The 22,344-nt window shown below is 42.7% G+C and overlaps 1 protein-coding gene across 3 annotated transcripts in view; it reads right to left on the reverse strand.

Moving 5' to 3' along the window:
- si:dkeyp-9d4.3 (caskin-1) overlaps positions 1–22,344 on the reverse strand; it is a 32,108-nt gene that overhangs the window by 2,229 nt on the left and 7,535 nt on the right. The window contains exons 3-21 of one of the 3 annotated variants that reach the window (XM_027283207.1): positions 20,919–21,016; positions 18,302–18,447; positions 18,050–18,145; positions 17,577–17,698; positions 17,220–17,328; positions 16,750–16,858; positions 16,306–16,400; positions 15,163–15,277; positions 14,319–14,612; positions 12,709–12,807; positions 12,437–12,621; positions 11,033–11,114; positions 9,536–9,603; positions 6,664–6,771; positions 6,026–6,127; positions 4,746–4,884; positions 3,861–4,657; positions 3,127–3,772; positions 2,388–2,991 (exon numbers count right to left, since the gene is read on the reverse strand). In XM_027283207.1, coding sequence (XP_027139008.1) covers positions 2,388–2,991; positions 3,127–3,772; positions 3,861–4,657; positions 4,746–4,884; positions 6,026–6,127; positions 6,664–6,771; positions 9,536–9,603; positions 11,033–11,114; positions 12,437–12,621; positions 12,709–12,807; positions 14,319–14,612; positions 15,163–15,277; positions 16,306–16,400; positions 16,750–16,858; positions 17,220–17,328; positions 17,577–17,698; positions 18,050–18,145; positions 18,302–18,447; positions 20,919–21,016 — 4,014 coding nt within the window. The remainder of the gene's footprint in view (positions 1–2,387; positions 2,992–3,126; positions 3,773–3,860; positions 4,658–4,745; positions 4,885–6,025; positions 6,128–6,663; positions 6,772–9,535; positions 9,604–11,032; positions 11,115–12,436; positions 12,622–12,708; positions 12,808–14,318; positions 14,613–15,162; positions 15,278–16,305; positions 16,401–16,749; positions 16,859–17,219; positions 17,329–17,576; positions 17,699–18,049; positions 18,146–18,301; positions 18,448–20,918; positions 21,017–22,344) is intronic. The other 2 variants (XM_027283208.1, XM_019269758.2) reach the window with 2 other exon arrangements.

The following is a 22,344-nucleotide window of genomic DNA, read 5'->3' on the forward strand; positions in this document are numbered from 1 at the left end:
ATGAAAACTCTACTGAGGATTAATTTTTATATAACTCACCTGTTCAAATTATATTAAGGCAGAAAGTTATGCATAATTAACAGCGTGGTCCGTTTGACTGACAGGTAGGTGCCATTACAAATGGCTTGTTTGAGCACCCAGGCTTCATTCAGCCTGCCTCAGGTCAGCCGATGATCCACATCTTTGCAGACTTTTAGATCAACTGGGAGGCAGAAGAAGCAGAACAGCCAGCATGATGGCAGCCAGAGCCACAGATTTTGAAGAAACATATGAGTGAAGCCACACATACGCTGTCCATTCTTTATACTTTATGCCTGTGGCGATTAACCGTTTCACAGGTACTGGCTGCATTTTAATTAGGAAATGAGGATGGGGAAATAAGATTCAGGTTTAAAAATAATTCAATTCAAAATCTGCAATTACTGGGTTTTATTTTGGAGGCACTCAGGGGCACTGGAAAGAGATTGTCATTCACATATCATCAACCTTTAAGTTGATATGGTGAACTTGTTAGCAAACAGTCACTTACACACTCAACAGGCATAGAGCAACATTATCATTCATTTGGAGTCGTGTTTCTGGCCACCTGATTATTCACTATACTCCTTCTATTATGGATTCATTATTCACCTTCTTTTAGCTCTGTTTTTGGGTTTCTACCATCTCCTGAGGGAAAGTCTAGCTCCTTAGCTGTTAAATGTTCCAATAAGTTTATAGTATTTAGTATGTGAACATGGATTCATTGAGTTTTTAGAGCTTTTTTTGCGACAAACAGCTGCCTCCTGTATGAACCACGGTGACAGTGAACCAAAATAGAAAGTGAAAATGAGCTGAAACCTACGTTATAGCTACATAAAGGCGAAGAGAGGTGCTGATTCAGGTGATAACTCTGTATAGGATAATCAGTACAGCCCTTTCACAATGTCACATTGTTTTCACATTGTCATTTCATAGATAGTTGTTAGAAAAATGTTGATTCAAGTCACTTAAAAGTTATGATCCTTGAAATATTCTTGAATTAAATCCCAGATTTTTATACTATTTAAGGTCGGCATTTTTTTGTATGCAAAAGCCATTAAATGTATTTACATGCGGAAGTAGAGAGAATAGAAAGAGGTTTTTAACTATAACTGTACTGGTACAGGAGCTGTGTCATTTATGGTAACAAACTCCAACCTGAAGGATGAAAACTTCAAGTAAATGTGACCGCAACCTGTTATAAATACTCCAACCTTGTTTTCGCTTGTTCGTCATGACGTAGGGCTCTAAAACACTACAGTACACGTCGGCCTTAGCAACCGTTGCCATGGCGATGATGCCAGCCAGAGGCACACATCAGAGTTGTGGTAAATTTAGAACAGTTTATTGTTGCAAACGAGGACAAAACACTGCACACTGCACCACTGACCCAGAATCTGAAAGTGATTTAAAACGCAGAATGTTTTCTCTACACTTTGGTCTTCAGCTGCCTTTAAACTGACTGCGATTTAATGTTTCTCTGGAGTTATCATTGACTTTCCTGCTTCGGAGTTCAGTCCTGATGGTGTGATCAGAAAATTGTTGCTAGGTATGTTTGGAGGTCACAGGTTTTCATCGAGGTCTATTGACACATTCACTGAACCACAGACGGTAATTCCCCCAAAAAACAGTTGTTGGTTTTATTTGTCGCACACTGTGTGTGCACTCATTCATGCCTTGCTAACAGACATATGATATCAAATTTAGAAAAAAATACTATAAAGGATAGAAATACAATGATACAAATATATATACAATTTTAAATGTATAAAGGCTAATGCAATATCATTTTATACACACTCTTTGCAAATATGCCAATATATGCAAATGCACATATTCAAGAAACCATGTGTTAATTAGTGACCTTTAAAGGTGCAGGAAGTTGCAGTTTTTCACTTTGGAAATACCCGGGCTAGCTGTTCCCCCCACTTTCAGTCACTATGCTAAGCTAGGCTAACTAACTGAAGCTGGTGTGCTTGGTTCTGCATTTTCTCGGCAACTTAACCGACCCACCACATAGGACCTTTTAGACACCTGCTGTGTAAATGTTCACACTATATCATGGCATTTGTTTTGATATTGGATATGACCTTTAATGCACAGACCTCAATCGAACCATCTTCTCATCTCTCCAAGAAAGTTGATAAACAAAATGTTCGACTATTTTTTTAAGATTTCATGTTGGATCTTTTACTCGATGGCTGATAAAAGTCCTCTCACTTTGCAGCTCTACACTGTGTGTGGAAAAGCTCATTTATTCTCCGATCCTCTCGTCATCAACTTGGATGCCAACAAGCAGTCCAGAGAGGCTGTTGTTGGGTGTGAATGTTACATGCTGTGGTGAAAAGACTAATTTCAGAAATACTCACTCATTTTGTGCGTCTTCTTCTTTGATTTTATGTTCTACAGCCTGCACAGCTGCAGCCAAGGAGGCACTGGTCTCCTCCAAACGATGCTGCACCTCTTCCTCCTCCTCCTCCTGCTCTTCTTCCTCTGCTTGACCCTCCACCTCTCTCCGATTCTCTTCCTCTACTCTCTTCCTTTCCTCCTCCTCCTCATGCTCCTTCTGCCTCTTGTGCTCCCTCCTCCTCTCCTCTTCCTCTCTCCTCCTTTCCTCTTCCTCCTCCGCCTCCCGTCCTCCCATCAGGTCGATGGAGAGTCCAGCGATGGAGGAGCGGGGAGGTTTGACAGGGTGTGGAGAAGGGGTGGAGGGACTCTGAGCCGGCGAGGGGGAAGTAAGAGGGAGTCCCGGAGAAAGAGAGGGACCAGATGGGGTGTCGGGAGCTGGAAAAGGGGTGGAGGCAGAGAGTGGAGAAGACGGTTTAGGGGCTGGGGTGGGGCTGGCTGCAGCAGGGCTGGTAGCAGCAGGGCTCGGGCTCATGGCAGCTGAAGCTACTATTGCTTTGCCTGGTTTCGGTGCTGTTGGAGGCCCACGGGGTTTCGGGGAAACAGGAGGAGGGACACGCTTCGGCTCTGGTCGGAGAAAGTCACAGAGAATGCTCAGTTTTCATATAAATGGTAATAAATAAAAAGTGATATTGAATTATCAAACATTCCCTCACTTTTCATGATCTATATTCAGTGTGTGTTTAAATATGTGTGTCTCACCAGGACTCTGTGCCGTCTCAGTATTATCAGGTCCGGGTATGGGGACCCTGCGAGTCGGGGTTGGGGGGTCACCTTGTGTCTTCTTCAGGGTGACTGTGGATGGTTTGGGTGAGACCGGTGGCTTCAGAGACTTCCTAGCCTCCATCCACTCACAGCTCTCCATCCTATCAGAGACCTCGGACACCGGCCTACGCCTCAGGACCACGCCACCGTTCTGCTGCGGCTCGCCTCCGTTTTTCCGGCTACTATCTGTTTGACTGCTGGGAGAGTCTAATTGGTTATTGCTTTGGATGACACTTTCTGTGTGCTCAGACGTGCGTTGTCTCCGGCGCATGGTCTCAGAGCCGGTTGTCATGGTTACGACAGTTGTGACCACGGATGCAGGTGCTTCAGAGTCTGTTGCTGGAGGACGTGGCTTCCTCCGGAGAGTTGCTGTGCCGTCTGTGATCTCTGGTGCTGAGGAGACTACGGTGGAGCGGGGCCGGGGCTCTGGACGTTGTTGCGCTGGTTGCCGAGGTAACAGGTCAATAGGACCACCAGGGAGGCCTTCTGGTCCACTGATGGTCCGACGACGACTTAAGACGTCATCATCCTCAGATCCAAGACCTCCTGCGCCTGCCTGGCGACGAAGCGTAGGTGGACTCACCTGGAGATCACATGATTGTTACATATGCAGCATGCTAATATAAATGTGATTCTCATCGTCCAAACACAACACAGAGACACACACCCACCTGTAGGTAGTTGGTGCTGCCTCCCAGATTCCTCGGCAAGGTTTTGGCACCACTCACAATGGTTGTTTCAAGCATAGCAGCGAGGCTGCGAACACTCCCAGAAGCCCCCTCTGATCTCTCCAGTCCCGCTGAGCCCTGAGTTCTTAAAGCTGATCCCAGGCTGCCACAGTCACTGGCTCGCCGCTCCCGATAGGTGGGTAGCCCTAGTAGCCCGTCCCCGTGTCCCTCTCCCTCCCCGTCACCCCCAGTAATGGAAGAACAGGACCGTTTGGGTGGCGTCGGGGGCCGACCTTTCCGACGGGGACGGAGTGTGACAGATGACTGGCTCCGGTTAACAGTGACATCATTAGGGGCGGCAGTACGTGAGGAGCTGCTGCGGCACACAGTGGCGTATCTAGAGTCTGATTCTGAGCCAATTAGACTGTGAGTTCTCCGTCGCTCTTCCTCATCGCTGGGCAGGCGGAGCAGCGGCACCGACGGATCTGCCCCTGCCATGGAGGGGCGCGGCCGAGCCCTGGGGGAGGCCTGCTGGGGGCGGGCATGTGGAGGGGTTTGTGGTGGGGTGTGTGTCGGTGTGTGGGGAGGCGTCTGTGAATGTGGGAGACCTGGGCGAGGTTTGGCCAGAGGGCTGGGGGCACCGTCCCTCTGCTTCCTCACCTCCCTCCGGGGCTCTGAGTTGGTGCTGCCGCCTGGGCTGGATGGAGGTGTTGAGGGGCTCTGAGGAGGTTCAGAGCTACTTTGTCCTCTCTGTAGCTCCTTGAGTCTCCTCACTCCCAACATCAGCTTCTTCTGATGGCCTGAGGGGAGTTATGGGTGTGTCAGATTGAAAGACAATCGAATAATTTATTATTATAATTTTATTGTCTATCTAAAGCCGTGCCTTACCGAGCTTAGTAATGCCAATCTCTTGCAGATCCTCAAGGCTGATGTCAGAGACAAAGTCAATGTTTTCGTACCCATTCTGGACCAGAACCTGGTAGTATTGACTAAGGCCCAGGTGAGACAGCCAGTCTGCCAGATTGGCCTAAAAACACAAGGACACACAAACATGGGCACAATGTTTAGCACCAGGGTTGGGCCATTGGACAGGAATGAAACTGCAATCAACAGGGTCCATTTTTTTTGGCCGATTTCTGTCATTTTATTTTGCTAATTTCATGGTCTGCCTACGAAGTGAGAAAAACTAATTCAGCGGCCCAACACACACCCACTGAGCCGAAGAACAAATGAGAGGAAAAACAGTGTAGAGCCAGAATATTTTCACTTCTAACTTAGTGGATTAAAGGTTTATTTTGGTGTTGGTGATTGAGTTTTATTTTGTTTCTGTGTTTCTTATGAAGAGTTAACAAGGCAATGAAGCTTGTCTTATGTCGACTGTACTTATATAGCGCCTTTCTAGTCTTCTGACCACTCAAAGCACTTTTACAGGACACATCTCATTCACCCATTCACACACATTCATACACTGATGGCACTGGCTGCCCCGCTCTACCTCAAAGCCACAGCCGCCCCGAATTTAGGAGGTGTATGGTTGTATTTTTCTGTTTACAAAGGAAAATAAGTGTAAGAATATTTCCTCTCTTGACATTTTGTGAATTTATTTCGTTAATTTACTGGAACGTAACCACCACATACACCTGTACATATATACAGGTGATCAACCCTAAATTAAAACCAAGCAGCAGCGTTCTTGGCTGTGAAGTGAAGCCTGTAGTTCCTCAAACTTGAGGCTGAAAGACAATCTCCATAAGAACCCTTATTAAAGTGTCCAACTTCACAGCAGAGATAAACATGTTTTACAGCCCGGTACAAAAATTGTTTTGGTCTCTATAGCTAATTTCTCTGTTCATGACAACTGTACTGAGTCTGAATTTCTAATAACTCACCTGTTCAAATTATATTAAGGCTTAAAGTTATGCATAATTAACAGTGTGGCTGCTTTAATTGACAGGTTACAGATGACTTGTTTGAGCCGATGATCAACGTCTTTGCCGATTTTTTGCCAACATGTCGGTGGCCAGTACAACAGATTTTGATACGCTGTCCATTCTTTATACTGTCAGTGATTGAAACTAGAGCTGCACGACTATCTGTTTGTGTGTGCAGCTGCCAAAACTCAACATCTCTCCTTTTTCTACTTAGTATAGTACATGTGAGAGTCTTACAGGCTTGTGGTCTGGCAGCCAGTCTGTGGACGGCAGCTTGCTGATCTCTGACGTTAACTTCTTCCGATGTCCAGGCTTCATGACTCCAATCGCCGTCAGGTCCTTCAACACAAATCACACTAAGTCACATCAGGAATTCAGCACAAATCTACTGGACCTGTTTTTTTTTTTCATTTTTATTTTAAATGTAAACAGTTTTATGCTAACGCTTGACATTTGTACATGAGCTGCGTGTGATATGCCTGCAGGAATATTTTGCTTTGGATAATCTCTGATGAGTGTCCCCTGTCCTTAGGGGGGTTTACATCATACCACTGTGTCCACTTCAGTACACACACACATACACACATAGGCACTAAAAAGCACACTCAAGGACAAACACAGAGTAGCGTTTACAGCACTGGAACAGGAGCACACGGCCATGTGTGAACACAGGTATGTAAATGAAGCAGACAGAGTATGAGAAGTGACTGGTTGAGGCTCAGGACTCACACCGGGGGGTCAGGTGACAGAAACAGGAGGAGGGTCATGATGACATCATCCAGGTCAGTGGGGAGAGCTGATTTGAGAGCTGTGCTGGGCGGAGCCTTGACAGACAAGGGGCGGGGCGTGAGGGGGTCAGGGGGTCATGACCTTACCTCAGGGGTCATGCGGCTAATGGTGTCTAGATCATATCCCGCGGTGAGGAAGTGGGTGGTGTAGAACTGCAGCTGAAACTCACCCAGCCACGCCACTACTGCCTGCTTCTAGAACACAGAACACAAAACACTACTGCCTGCTTCTAGAAGAGTCCTGAAGGCCTCTTCTAGAGCGCAGAGTGCAGTACGCCCGTTCTAGAGCACAGCGGAGAGGCTTGCTCTAGAACTCGGGAGAGTGCAACCCGGATCTACAACAAAATCTCGACAGCGTTTTTTGTTTTTTTTTCCAGAAAGGACTGAGAACCTGTACTGAAACACAAAATAGAGAGCTTGTTCAGCGTGCCTTTAAGCTTACAGAACAATAACCCTGCAGCATTTCTAAGGTGCATGATGTCAGCACACACTGGAAGAACAATACTGTCTACATTTAAACTGTTTGTAACGCAGTAAGAGCACTTCAGGAATGCGACTATAAATCAATCCCTGGAGAATACACATACTGCTTATGATTTATGAAAGCAACAAACATATCAGAGAACAAGTTAAGAGCTAAGTGAAGATAAAAAAAAAAGCCTTATTTACCTCTAGTGTTTACTAGGTGTGCAGATTTATTTCCATAAGTTTTGAGATCCCACCCGGATACAATGGAAGTTCACTCATGGTGTTCATAGTATTGAAATCATGACATTACTGTCATGATTTTGAGTTTTTTGTTTTGTATTGGAGTCCAACCCTGGGCCACTGCAGCAAGGACTATGCCTTTGAACATGGGACGCACCCTTGACCTACTGAGCTAGCCGGAGCCCCCATTTCCTGTTTTATTTTGTATTTCTCCTCTCTCTGTGTCTTGTGTTTTTTTACTTTCCATCTTGTGTTTTCCTGCCTGTTTTTTAATCCAGTGCACTGAGGACTATCACACACACCTGTCACTAACACACCTGTTTTCCATTAGCTGAGTCACCATTTAAGCCATAGATCTCCACACACTCTCTGCTAGATTGTTAGGTCATGTTTCTGTGTGCTTATTGTTTTGTCTGTAGTTTCTGTACCTAATACTGTTAACCTGACAATCTGTATCCTGTTTTCTGTGAACCTGTTTCCCTCTGCCTGGCCTCACTGATGAATGGCTTTTTGGATTTGCATGCTCGCCTGTACATGAACCTGTGGTGAGAATTAAAGTACACCAAGAACTGTACCCTACCTGTCTGTATGTTGTGTTTGGGTCTACAATTACATTTGAAAACATTAAGAGCAATGTGTTTTTCCAGTAATGGGAACAGCAACATCAGATTACATTTACAGGATTTGTTTTCAAAGTGACCTTTTTTTGTATACACACATAGAGCATTGTTTTTTGGGATAACCGTCTTGATGATTGACGCTATAACATGCAGACAGAAGGAGGTGGGGACTGAATGACCCTACAGTTAAAGGCAAACCTGCATGATCACATACTGTATATGGACTATATTATGAATATGGATATGAATATTTTGGACTATTTTGCAGAACATGCTGTCCACAGCTTTGTTTGAAGCAACATCGTGTGTCTTTTTTTTTACCATCAAATAACAGGGTTGAAATCATTTTAATGTTACTTTGACGTATAATCAGGTGAATGGTGTCTCTGTCATTCCCATTCTGCACACTGTATGTCTGTTCTCGCACTATGTAACTTTGCTTCGGATACCACCCACAAGAAGTATGTAACGCTTTACAGCACTAAGTCACTTGATTTTGGTGAAACTGGATCATATTTTATGGACAGAAAGTTTTCTGCTTTCCCTCTGATGTCCTCCAGCTGCTCTGCATCAACTCTCTGTGATTTACAGAGCTTCCTGGTGGACACTGAAGTAAACAGCTGTGAACTATAGGAGGTTTTGACAGGGAAGGGAGCCAGTGTTGTGCCAGAACCGGAGCTCGACACACGGGTAACGTAACTGGGCTCAGCAGCCTCTATGGACCAAATGACAGAGGCAAAAAAACTGAAGAGGACATTGATGGTGAAAGCTAAGGAGAGGGTGACCAAACAAGAGTAAATCTGGAACTGACATTTAGTCGCTGGTGAGAGCTTTGCGAAATAAAAGCCTGAAAGACAGACGCCAAGCTGGGCTTCTCACTGTTGGACTACTAGGTAATATTAGCTGGCTGCTACATGTGGAGTTGTTGCACTTGCTTGATGTTTGGCTGTGGATTAATAATTTAAAGAATTTTGCTGACCTGTACTGTATGTAGTAGTGGTAGGAGATCTCAAAACCTGTCTGGATAACATTAAGGGTAAGAGGGAAACAATGTTTTTGTAGTTTAAGTTTATGTTTTTGTGAATGACTTTGTCAAAGAATGTTGAATCAACCAATGAGAACACACTACAGCTTTTACCTCTATGAGAGAACAGTGCTGTTGCCTAGCAACCAGTAAGTTCTTGATCCTAGAACACACACTCAGATTTTAACCCTCAGCTTCGCAGGACACACACACACACACACACACACACACACATGCACATAGAGCTGCTGGCACGTTCTGGAGCAGAGCGGCAGCATGTGGGTGCCTGGTGTCTCAGTGTGGTGTGAGGACGGGGGGAGGGACAGAAGGCAAGACAGCGACCGACTCCTCGATGTGTCTGTCACTCTGCTGCCTGTCTCCATGGTGACACACTCGCATGCCCATCAGCAGGGTGTCATCCGCTCAGGTGCAACACTACCACCCTGGCAGACACCTCACAGCGCCCGCTGAACACACCCCGTGTGTAGACGACTTTCTTTCAAACCAGAGCACCGGTTGAGAAGAAACGGGAACAAGAGAAAGAGGAGGCCCCCAGACAGAGAGCGAGAGAGAGAGAGAGAAGCAAATGTGCCATCCAAAAACTCACTTTCCCATCATCCTCCTCTGCTTTCCGTTCAAATGACCGCTGTTCGTGAACCGTGCAACTGGCAGAGCCTTGGGATGGAGGTGAAAAGGAAACATAATAAAATATATTATTTTTAGCAGTGAAGTTCTACACAAACCACATCATCCTTCTGTTTTCATTTCTATAAATACACTTTAATTTGAAGAAATATTAGACCTCAGAAGGATCCAGACTGTGATGTCATGTTTTTATGTCATTTATAGTTGATTATATAAGAAATGAAGAGCTTCTTATAAACTGCTCCTCCCCTTTAATCTTATTCTGTTCTGGTAAATTACTCAAATCTGGAAATGAAAATGGTACATTGTTCCTTAATTGTTAATAAAACGCTGCCGAGCCAGAAAATGGTGTTATCTGGCAATCAAGGACAGACAGTATGAAGCAGTGGAAAAAAATCTAATCAAGTCGGGTTTATATTTCCTATGTGGTCCTTCATAATAATTCTGGTAACAGCTTTCATGCTTGGCTGGATCTGTGGTGTTGTTTTAACACTACACTTCCCACATATCACTTAAAACCAGTAGAATGACAGCAGATTAAAATATGCTAATTTATATGCTTCTTCCAAAGTGAGATGTGTAAATCAACTACAAGCACACATGATCTGAAATCAAGATAGATATCGGAGACATCATATAAATGTCAATACATAAACATTAACATGTTTCATAGAGACACATTAAATAGATGTAGTACTTTCTGTGGCCCCAAGCAAGTTTTTACAAGTTAAGAAGTTGGCCCTGATCCAAAATAATCAATAAAACCATTCAGTGTATGCAGTGGCTAATAATGAAAGCACAACTTTCAACATCAATTAGAGACTCATCTGTCATATTTACTGGAGTTTAATATGTTGAGTCACTGGTTACACTAAAACATTTGGATTTGTGGCTATTACTGTTCAGGTTAATTACACAGTTTTATTCTGCATATTACAAGCAGCTAAAGTGTCAAACACACAGAGAACCAAAAGGATTTATCCTAATATGATGCAACCTGTCCCTGTGTGGAGCAGCATCTTAGAGAAGCTTTTATAAATACTTAAAACTTAAAATTAGTATTATACAAGGATGGTGACAGGGACTGCTGCTTGTGTCTGATGTGAACAGACAGGTGGTCTTTTGAGGGCCGCGTGGACTAAAACTGAAAAAATAATTAATAAATGCAGCAATCCAAAGAAGCCCTGAGGCACTTCTAGTGGTGAACATGACTTTGATCTTTTTTGATTTGAACAAAGAATCAACAGATCTCTGGTATTATTTATAATGACATTTGTATATATTTGTATATATATTTCTTTATCACCAAGTGTTCTTAAATCACGGCCGTGTTTGATCAATAAGGGGCAGACAGCAGACTTTTAATTTAAAACAAATGACACAAATCAATAACATATCACTTCAAGTAGAGGCTGTGGAGATTTTTTCATGTTGTGTTTTGGTGAGTTTCCGTGCTTACTCGCTGACTGCTCAACAGACTGCGACTGCTCCAAGAGATGCTCCTTGGCTTTTACCGACTGAGACAGCACGGTGGCCAGGAGCTAAAACACAAGCACACACATACACGCACGAAATGAAACAGCTACTCAAGCATAATCATTCAAATCCCAGAGACTCAGTTCAGTGGACTAAGTGCACATAAAACAGACTTGTGACCCGCTTTCTCTTGTATTTCCTGCAGTTTACCAATATAGCAGAATAAATACTTCTTAAAATAGATGATGTCCCTTCAGCATAAATACAGGACACTATCTAATTTGGTTAATTGCTAATTGAGTATTTTGAAGGTGCTACCTAAAAATAGCATAGAAAGCATACAAGAAAAAAAGCAATTATAACTGTTCTAGATGGAAAGTGATGGAAATTTTTGTGGGGACAGTTGATAATATGGGTTGATATTGGCCTATCACAGACATATTAGTATCTCTTATATATCTGATATGTGTCGATATAAAAGCAGGTATAAAATGCAATATTTAACTTAAATATTCAATATTCAGTAAAGTCTGAGCTTAAATCTGTTTAATAGAGCAGCCTTCTGTGTACCTTTGCATAGTAATATCTGTGCAAAATCCTCATACAAAAGGTCAATTTTCATTCCAGCTCAAAAAAATATCTGCTACCATATATGTCATCTAAAATCAGTATGGTATTTGTCTCAAAAATCCCAGCCACCCATCGGTCTGGCTGCAATATTGATAATCTGTTGTAACTGTACATATACATGTGTGAACAAATATCATGTATATCACATCCAGGTTTTCTTTAAGATATGACTCCATGGTGTATATTAGACAAATCAATACTACATACAACGACAGTTTAAGGGTACAAAAATTACAATTAATTTCCCTATTTCTGATTCTGAATTAAATCCATTGTACCTGATGCCGAGCCAATTATGTTTTTGTTTTTATTTTTGAACTCACACAGCTGTGCTAAAATTGGTAATTTCCAGAGATGATTACAAAATCTAACAAAACTAATTCAACACAAAGAAGAGAAAATGAGGTGCAGAAAGATATTCAGAGACGGATGAGTTTAGCTGTTGCAGTTTGTCAGAACGAGAAAAAGCTGATGTTGGCATGTACAGGTTTTGATTTTACTACGTGACTGATCAAATGTCAGGAGGCCTCCATCTTAATGCACCTGGTCTACTGTTGAAAAAGAAGGTGATGCTGATCTCTCCAACGGAAGAACGAAGTGTGCAGGAAACAGAATTGTGGTTAACTTGGTAAGTAGTAGACTCTTTGTTTCCTGAAAATGTTTTGCTGTTTCCCAGAAATGACGTGCTTGTTGTTTTGTAAAAAATATCCAGCAGCGACATGCATATGCACACGAATAAACGCAAAGACTCTCTTACCTTGACCCCTTCGGCTTGTGCATGCAGACCTGGGGCGTTAAGGCCGTGTGTGTTGACTCCTGGCGTGGTCGCTGGGTGTGGACTGGGTGCAGGGGTGGTCAGAACATGTGTGTTTCCAGAGCTTTGCAAGCTGCTTGATGACCGAGCACTGCCGATGCTGCCTACACTGCCACTGCGCTCGCCACCTCCACACACGAACACACACATTTCAGTATTACACAGAGGACATATATTACTTTTACAGTTACCCAAAAACACACAAGTGTGTTTACCTGACAACGGTTTGCGTAGCACCCAAATATCCTCACTGGCGCTGCTCTGCTGCCCCAGAGTTGGAGAGCCTTGAGGACTTGGTTCTGCGGTCCGTGAACCTGTCACACACACACACACACACACACACACACACACACACACACACATTACTGCTTTTGTCTATTTTTGAAAAAAGTTTTTACAACTAAAAATGCAGTAATCAGCAGCTACACACACCCAAATGATCACGTGTAATATATTATAGTTTATAAATATATAACAGTATATAATGTGTGTGGTAAACTCTCAACACTTACAAAGATACACTCACTCACCTACACATTCATAAACACATAATTACTAATTAAGTGCTAATTACTAATTAAGTGCTAATAATTTGGAGAGGAGGTTCATCATTGTGTGCTTGTCTGCACAATATTAACAATAACAAATATTGCACTTTTCAGAACACAATGACTTTATTTAAAATAAAAAAAATCCAATGTACTAAATATAAAATGGTGAATAATGCCTCTCAGCTTTCTGTGAAATTATATAAAATGTAATTAATTAATTAATTTGGATATTTACGTTAAAGGTTCAGATCACTGAAATCACAAGAAAGCTATTCCAGTAAAACTGAAGTGAATAGATGCTGCATGAAATGTTTACTTAGGATAATCAATCGAAGTATCTGTGGAGAGTTTTTACTGTTTTTCAAACTGAAGTAGAAAATAGTTCCTAATGAGATCAAATGTTGCAGAAATCTGTCGGCATTAATCGACACCTCTAAGAGTAAGGTCGCCTGCAGACAGGATCAGGCGCTGCGGGGAATTGCAGTATCGGTGTGGGGGCTGCTGGGCGTGTGTCTTTTTGTGCTGAATGTAACCGCTGTGAAACAATCAGGAAATAACTTTTCATTTCACTGATGAATCGGCTTTTTTGAGGATGGCGCTTGCTCACTCTCATTCACTATCTATGTCTCCAAACTGTCCAAAACTCTCCTTTAAACCAAAGAAAACTTCCTGTATCACTATTTTTCAACTTAATTTGTGAGCCAGACACAGATTTCGAAGCTGGGTGCATGAAATAAACAAAGCCAGAACACAACAGGTAGAGTATCAGAGTTTAGTCCGTGAATCCACCTGGATAGTCTCAGTTTCAGAAACATTTCAGGCTGACTGTGGATGTTTGCCCAATCTCAGCATCTGATTGGCGGCTACAGCGTCACATCAGGCTGCGTTTTTCCAAAAGCTGAATCTGGCTCAACTTCTCCACCACAGGTCGCTGGGTTTTTTGGTGGACACCCCTGCAGCCTGCACCGCTGCAGCCAAAGCGGACTACCGTGACTCAAATTAATGGAAAAATCTGTGTTTGCGCCACAGCCCCAGATCCTGTCTGAGGATTTACCTTCTTGTCATTAGGGTAACCTAAACCTTTAATATATGTATACATACATACTTTACATACATACACATACACACACACATATATATATATAGATATATAACATATGTAGATGCAGTGAAGTGCTGGAACAAGCAGATAGTTCATATATTCTATGTGTGGTCTTGTCAAACAGCGTGGAAAGGATTCTTATCTGTGATTTAAGTGTTTCTACAGTATGTACCTGTCTGACTCTGCTGCTCCTGAGAAGTGGAGAGAGGAGGAGGAGGAGGAGGCGGAGGAGGAGTGGACAGAGGAGGAGAAGACAGAGAAGGCGGAGAGATGGGAAGAGGAACGTACCCAAAGGAGGAGAACCGAGGTAGGGACTGTGTGTTGGGGTGATGGGGGGGAGGTGGGGGAGGCAGATGCAAGGGGAGGACTTTGGAGGGAGGGTATGAGTGTCCGTTGACCGAGGTGATGGGACAGGGGTTGGGCCTGCGAAGCAGGAGGGTGTGGCACTGCTGGGAGGGGGAGTGACCTGGACACGAGCCAGGAGGAGGGAGGTGCAAAACAACAACAACACAACAACAACAACTGATCAGTCAACTAACAAATCTAATCAAATCTGAAAATATATAAAATAATAACTGATTAAAATCAAAATATAAGAACAGAATACATCCATATATCCACAGGGAATATATACTGTATAGATAAATTAAAATATAATATCACTATAGCAATACAGCAAACAAACAATATGAACAAAAGCATCATAATTTGAAGCAGGTCAGTTAGACGGGTTTATTAATAAGGGAGGTGACAGGAGGAGCAGAAATATAGAGGAAGAGGGAGGAGTGTTGGGAGCCAATAGAAGACGGATGGAGATGATTGACAGGTTGGGACAAACGGATGGGCCGATGATGCAGCACTTAGCTACAACTAATGATCACCTATAGCTACAGAACAGCTGCTGAACTCACATACATGCGAAAGCACACACATCCTCCCAAACACACACACACACACACACACACACACACACACACACACACACGCACACACACAGCTGTGATGTGGGTGGTCACCTGCCCTCTTGATGACTTCCACCATGTTGGAGGGGAAGTAGCCCACGCGGTCATTTCCTGTGCGGTTGTCGTGAATACAGCCTTTCCATCGCCCATCAGAGTGCTGCTCCAAAACCTGTTAACACACACGCACACCTTAGGTTGACAGAGAACCTGTTTACACTTGCTGTGGCTGTGAAGTAAAGCCAACACGGAAATACCAAAAACTTCCTGTTAGTAACAGCTATACTGAAGGAGGATTTCTATATAATTCAGTGCTTTTAGAGGTGGCTTTTTTGAGCAACCAGGCATCATTCAGCCCACCTCAGATCCACCCATGATCTGCGTCTTTGCCCATTTTCAGATATGCAAAAGGAGGCAGAGGCACGACTGTCAAAATCACGACTACTAGCTTCACAATGGCTCCTCAGAAACCTGTGGGGGACGTCACTGATGCTACGTCCATGTTACATGCAATCCATATGCAAATTATGGGCACCATTCAAAATTTCATCATATAAAGGAATTCACACATTATAAGCTTCCAAAAAATTTACTGTTTTTTTGAGGGGGGGGGCATCCTTTTTAAATGTAGCCTGTAGTCTGCATATGTGTGCTTTAGAGTCAGCCGTTAAAGGGTATACACACGACCTCGTCTTTACTTTTTCATCTTCGAATTTTGCAGAACCAAACTTTCAGATCCAAACAGACGCGAAAACGTGTTTTTACCCACAATATGTGTTTAGTTGGATAAATAACATGAATTTGGATCATGTGCCAACAAGAATCAGTGTGATTATGTGTCCAGAGAAAATAACTGAGAAAGTTAAACCGACTGCCTCTAACGTCATTAGCACCTCTAAATGGATTATAATTAGTTTTTTCAGTTGATAGTTAGCAGTTATTTAGTCACAACTTATCTCTAAGTAAGAACTAGTTTGTGTGCTGCTGTTTTGTGATCTTTAGTGGTGACCTCTACTTAGTAAAAACGTATCTACGTCAAGGCTACATTTGAAGATTTAATATTTATACTTTGATATTTAAGTGAGAGTAATACAAAAGCTAAATTAACTTCACTGCATATTTTCTTCATTTCTTCGGAGCATGTTGAGAACAGGCTGAGAAATGTATTGTGCTTTGGGGACTAATATTAGATCTATGTACCGTGATAATGTCTCCAGCTTTGATGTTGAGGCTGGTAAGGTCGTAGTTGTTGCAGTAATCCTTCAGTGCACGCACCTGCATCGCAGCCGAAGCATCTACAATACAAGAGTTTGGCATCAGTCGAGATGAGTCAAGTGGTGGACAAGAGCACAGCAGAGATTTTCAGGTAGTTTGAGAGTGTAGATGAGGAAGAAACAAAAGACAATGAAGAGGAAGACAGTAGGGGTGTGGTGCATGTTGAGTGTATGAGGCCCTGTGTTTTTACGTTTAGCGTTTAACAAACTACTTGGTGGAGATGAAAATACATTCAGAAATAGCCTGTTAACGATTAAACGAGGCCATGACTCACTTTTATAGGCTTATTAAAATGATCAATATTAGAGACTGCAGCCCTGCACTGTGACTAAATCAAGTGGTAGCGTGTGTCTGCACTCATGTACTCACCTCTCAGTAGTTGTTTGATCTCACGGCTGGCCTGTGTCGTAGTAAATTGGTTAACGATGTCCAGGGCGGTCTGACTCAGAGTGTTTCTCACTCCTGCACTGATGCCACTCTGAATGTAAGTGGAAATGAAAAATTATTAAAGCTGCAATGTAAAATCATGTCACACTGAGTTAAAAGCATCCATACTGTGCATTAATGTACTCGCTGCTAACATGTGTTGTGTGTGCTGCCCCAGCAATGACATTAAAATTCATTTGAAGGTGACAAAAGGATTAAAAAAACTAAACTAACCAGTCTGCTACAGTTTTATGTAACAAGCATACATCCCACAGGCTTCATTACACAGCTCGGGTGGATGAATGCCAAGTATTGAGGTGTAAACTCAGCACAGGCTTATTCAACAATAGTCGCTTCAGCTAACACATTAAACAGACAGACAGACAGGCAGACAGACTGTTTGATACACTTACATCCAGCAGCAGGCGTACTACCTCTGTCTTCCCACAGAGGGCTGCCTGATGTAGCGCTGTGCCAGACTCAGACTGTCTGTTGATATCTATACCAGCCTGAATCAGCAACCTACAGCACAAAATATTTGTATTAACCTCTATGCACAGCATCTTTAATGATTCATTTAATCACAGTGCTAATATAAAATATGAATAAAAAACAGTAAGTCAATCTAAAACAAAATCTCAAGACCTATAACTCTAACTGGACAGAAAACTATGTGGATCATCATCATGAAAAGATTAGAGTAAGAGAAGGACTGACTATAAAGACAGACTTGAGAGAGGCAGACAGAAAGGGCACATTCTTTTACAGACCGAATGACATCGATGTGTCCGTTCTTGGCAGCGAGATGTAGAGGTGACACTCCGTTGGGGTCTGAGGGTTTCGGTTCCAGCATGGCTGCACACATGTTACTGCTGAGCAGGAGCTGGACCACCTTAAAACAGACAGACACAATGAATATGAAATAAAATGAAATCATGTCTATTAACAGTTCCCAAAGTATGCAGTGCAACTATGTAAACTACTCCCACTGTGTGGACTCACATCAAACCATTGCTGCAGAAAAATTGTGCTCTCTCTTACATGTGTCAGCCTTGTTAAGTTGTTTTGGTTGGTTATATTTTTATGGTTTATTGGCAGCATGTTTCTGTATTTGATTGTGTTTTCTTAAGTTGCAGTGTGTTGAGCTGTTGCAGAGATCATAAGTGAGGTTTTTAAGGGTCATATAAAGGTTCAACAAATGTATTAAATTGTATCTTTTATGAACTCTCTCAAATTTACTCACTCCAACACGTCCAAATTCACAGGCGAGGTCCAACGGTGTTTTCCCAGCTGAGTCTGAGATACACGGGTTGGACTGGTGTTGTAGCAACATCTCCGACTGTAACACACATGCACAAATCTTAATGGTGCTTCTGAATTTACGAGCTGGTAACAAACACAAATCATGCATGCATCATCGCATCACACATAACAGATAACAAACACACACACACACACGGTCACTACACACACCAAAACACACAAACACTGTTACCCCATCGTAGTGTCCATGCTGAGCTGATAGGTGGAGAGGGATCTGTCCTTCATCTGACTGTCCGTTGACTGATGAGCCTGCCTTCAGCAGCATTTTCATTGGTTCAGTCTTACCCTGCCATGCAGCGTAATGCAGAGGACGCATCCCTACACAAAACACACACACACACACACACACACACACACACACACACACAGCCAAAGATGACAGCACAATAAAATACAGACATACAAGACCCAACAAGCACATGCACACAGGCACATAGAAAAAAACAGAATAACACATGAACACATGCAAACACACTCTGTTATTGTTATTTTTATGGACAGACTGATTTCACAGTGGTCATCCATCTTCATACATTTTACAGTAGAGACTCACTCATCAAATGAATTATTAAACTCAATTACTCGATTGTGCTGTAATTAGCAGAACGATTTAAACTCAAAGTGTTGCCACTGAAATTGAAATGATAGAGAGCTGAACCAATTAGTCGGCTGACAGAACAATAACCAGCAGTTTTGAAGATATTCAACACTGGTTCAGGCTTCTCAAATATCAATTAAATATCTTTGGGTTGTGGACTTTTGGTTGGACAATACAAAACATTTTCAGATGACCACATTGGATATTTTTGCTTTTTTCTGACCATCTATAGACCAAATGATGGATGGATTAATCCAGAGAATAATCAGCAGATTCATTAATAATGACACCAATTAGTAGTTAAAGTTCAAACATTTCTGTTCGGTTTTACTGTAGCAGCAGATTTAAGTACAGACTCTCAGTATCCCTCTTGGAAATGCAATCTTATAGTTGCTGACATGCTTGTGACCCTTTGTGACTGTGAAAGTATTGTTTGTGCATGTATCATACTCTGGGGATGTTGCTGACAAACTGCTTTCAGATAAAGAGAAAGACAAGAAATCCCCTATACGTGCTGAACGAGACCAAAGAGAACTTTGCAGGAAACTGGACATTGCAGCCAACTTCACATGAGCACAGCACAAAAAAACAACCATTGAATCATTCCCAGCGCCTCGTTTAATCGAACCACTTTGTAACAGTGGCTGCAAAGAGCGGTGAGCATGCCTCTCATGGCAACAACCCAAGACCACCAGTCTTGATACGAGCCACATCGTCAAGCTGAATAAAAAGCCCCTCCAGGTCTGGCTGGCATGAGAGAGTCCTGACTCAGAAGAGAGGCGCTGGCAGGATAAAGAGACACAGCGGCTGTAGTAGTTACAGAAGTTAAAGTCTGAGTGTATAGTGTGAAGAGCTGTGATGGAAGATTATTTTCAAGTCGCCTCTAAGAGCTTCAACAATTGCTTTGGTGATTCACAAAGAAAAGGGAGGACTTCACCCAGACTGTGCAGAGAAAGAGAGACACAGAACTCAGTATTTATTGATGTAATGGCCTCAATTCAATTCTTTTGGAGGATTGCCTAAGTCATATGAACCTAGTTCCTTTCTAGTGTTCAATGAGCTGTTCATCCTGACGAAAGCTGCATTGTTGAGGTATTGTGATTCACGTGTGAATTTCAGGAAGGGGGTTTCATTTGAAATACTACTCTATGGAGGAGGAGCATTGTTGACCATGACCAGTTAATGAACTGTACTGCACCAATAACGAAAATAAAGATCTCACAGACTTTTTATAATTATAACCGAAACCATAACTGTTTTTCCTAGGCAGAGTTGCTGAATACAAAGAATTTTTCCTGTTTTTTTTGTTTATATTTTTGGACAGGATATGAAGTCCAGAAGCCAAAAACTGCAGGATGTCCAGGTCAGCGACCTGAAGTTAACATCAGAACATTTTGTAGACGTGTGTAATTATGTGTGAGGAGAAGAACTTCCAAGTCAGAGAAGAGATTCATCTTAATCATCGCAATAACTGATTTTTTTTGTCCAACAAGCTGCGAGCACATTTGACTACGTTGCTTATTTATACATCCAGAAACATTATCATCCATTTGGAGTCGTGTTTCTGACCACCTGATGAATATGAAGTCCAACACTCATCCTCGTTATATTTCTATTTTGGTATGTCCCTGAGGGAAATATCCACCAGTTTGCACGTTCACCAGTTAGTCGCCAACTTTATTGTTCTGTCTGTTGTTTGGTGGCGGGCAGGTTCGTGCACAGAAGGTAGCTTGGTAGGCATTGGATAAATGATTGAGGGTTTCCTGTCGTCTCCATGGAGGGAAATCAGCTGTGTCCACCTGGTAAGGTTGCCTGCCAGTTGTATACCTCTATCTCGAGACATATTGGGCATGAACGCCTGGGAGTGTAGAGACAGTAGGCCTACATCCAGGAGGGATTATATCTCCCATCTGCCCTGAGATTCCTTCCTATTCCTTCTTGAATCTGCCGATATGAAATGGAGATATTTGCTGCTCTGCTTTCACTTGGGTCTCTGTCCTGCAGCCATGGAGCATTCCTCTTCTTTTGTCTATTGTTGGCTGCGCACACAATTTGGGAAAGCCTCAAATATGTATTTGTTTTCCTGTGTTTTTATGATTGTTTTGTTTGCTGGACAGCCTTGTGTGTTTTGTGCCTTCTCCGTGCTAACATAGTGAGTTGTAGTCTGTGAACTTCTGTGTGTATTTTTTACCTTTATGGTCTTTAATATCCACTGCCGCCTGGGCCTCCAACAGCAGAGCGATCAGCTCCTTGTTACCGCTCAGAGCAGCATGGTGCAGCGGCGACAACCTTCACGCAGACACAGATTATGTACAAAAATACACATATTCAAAGATGTAGTGTAAAAACCAGAGCACAACTTAGCTGAAATAATCTTTAGCGTACAGCAGCTCCGCCTCTCAGCTCTGTGTGAGAGACGGGAGGGGGCAAATGACCTACTTCCATTAATAAGCAATCTCTCTACCCCGGAGCCGAGCGTACACACAGCGCTTCTCTGTGTGTGTGTGTGTGTGTGTCTAATGGATCCCTGGTGACTATCAGGGCCGGGCCCTGGAGTCAAATAAATGAATCATCAGTCATTACACAAGGAGCTGAGTCCAATTATTTGATTCCAATCAACATAATAAAAAGATCTTTATTGTCTGATGGAGCCAAATGGAACAAAATCGCAAACCAAGCAAGTTGGAAGATCAATAAAGACTAAGAGGTTTGGTGTTTGACAGTGATGCCATGTGGTCATTCATCGCCTCAGCAAGGTGAGAAGTTAAACCACTGGAATTGAGCAAAAACTAAATTTTCAGGGGTTGTTAATCATAGACTGTATAAAGAATGGACCTCATATCCGTGATGAGTGTAGTGGCTCTGGCTGTCACCATCTTGGCAGTCCTGCCTCTGCCACCTCCCAGTTAATCTAAAAATCGGCAAAGACGTGGATCGTGGGTGGAGGTGAGGCGGGCTGAAGGAAGCCTGGGTGCTCAAACAAGTCACCTGTAACAGCACTGATTTGTCAATCAATGCGGCCACACTCTTAATTATGCATAACTTTAAGCCTTATTATAAATTCAACTGAGTTGAACATGGTTGAAAAGAAATTCAGACTCAGTACAGTTGTCATGAATTGAGAAATTAGCTGTTTTTTGTACGAGACTGTAAACACAAGACATTTTAACATGGAGAGTTTATGGAGGTTAACTCGTTCTGTAGCCAGCCTCAAGTGGCCGTTTGAGGAATTGCAGTTTTTGGCACTTCCGCATCCGCTTCACTTCACAGCCACGCTTGGTGTTAATGTACTCTTTAAGTTAATATTGTGAACAGCTGCTTATTTACACATCCAGCTGTTATGAAGTCCAAATAACTGTCTCTTTAGCTGCTAATTGCTGAACTATTGTCACCGGCTAGTCGTTAACTTTGTCTGTCTGCTGTTTGCTGCTAAGCAGGTAGTGTACAGTGAGCTTTTTGGAGCTTTTTCATTGATAACAGCTGCCTGATGCTGGCTGAAACAATGAGGAGAGAGTGAATGAAAACAGTAGCTGCAGATTCACATGATAATTCTCTGCAGGCTCATCAATATTTAGTGACTCCTTTCACATTGTCAAAAAACATATTGATTATAGCTG

This window comes from Larimichthys crocea, chromosome X (genome assembly GCF_000972845.2).
Source record: "Larimichthys crocea isolate SSNF chromosome X, L_crocea_2.0, whole genome shotgun sequence".
NCBI classification, from domain to species: domain Eukaryota; kingdom Metazoa; phylum Chordata; class Actinopteri; family Sciaenidae; genus Larimichthys; species Larimichthys crocea.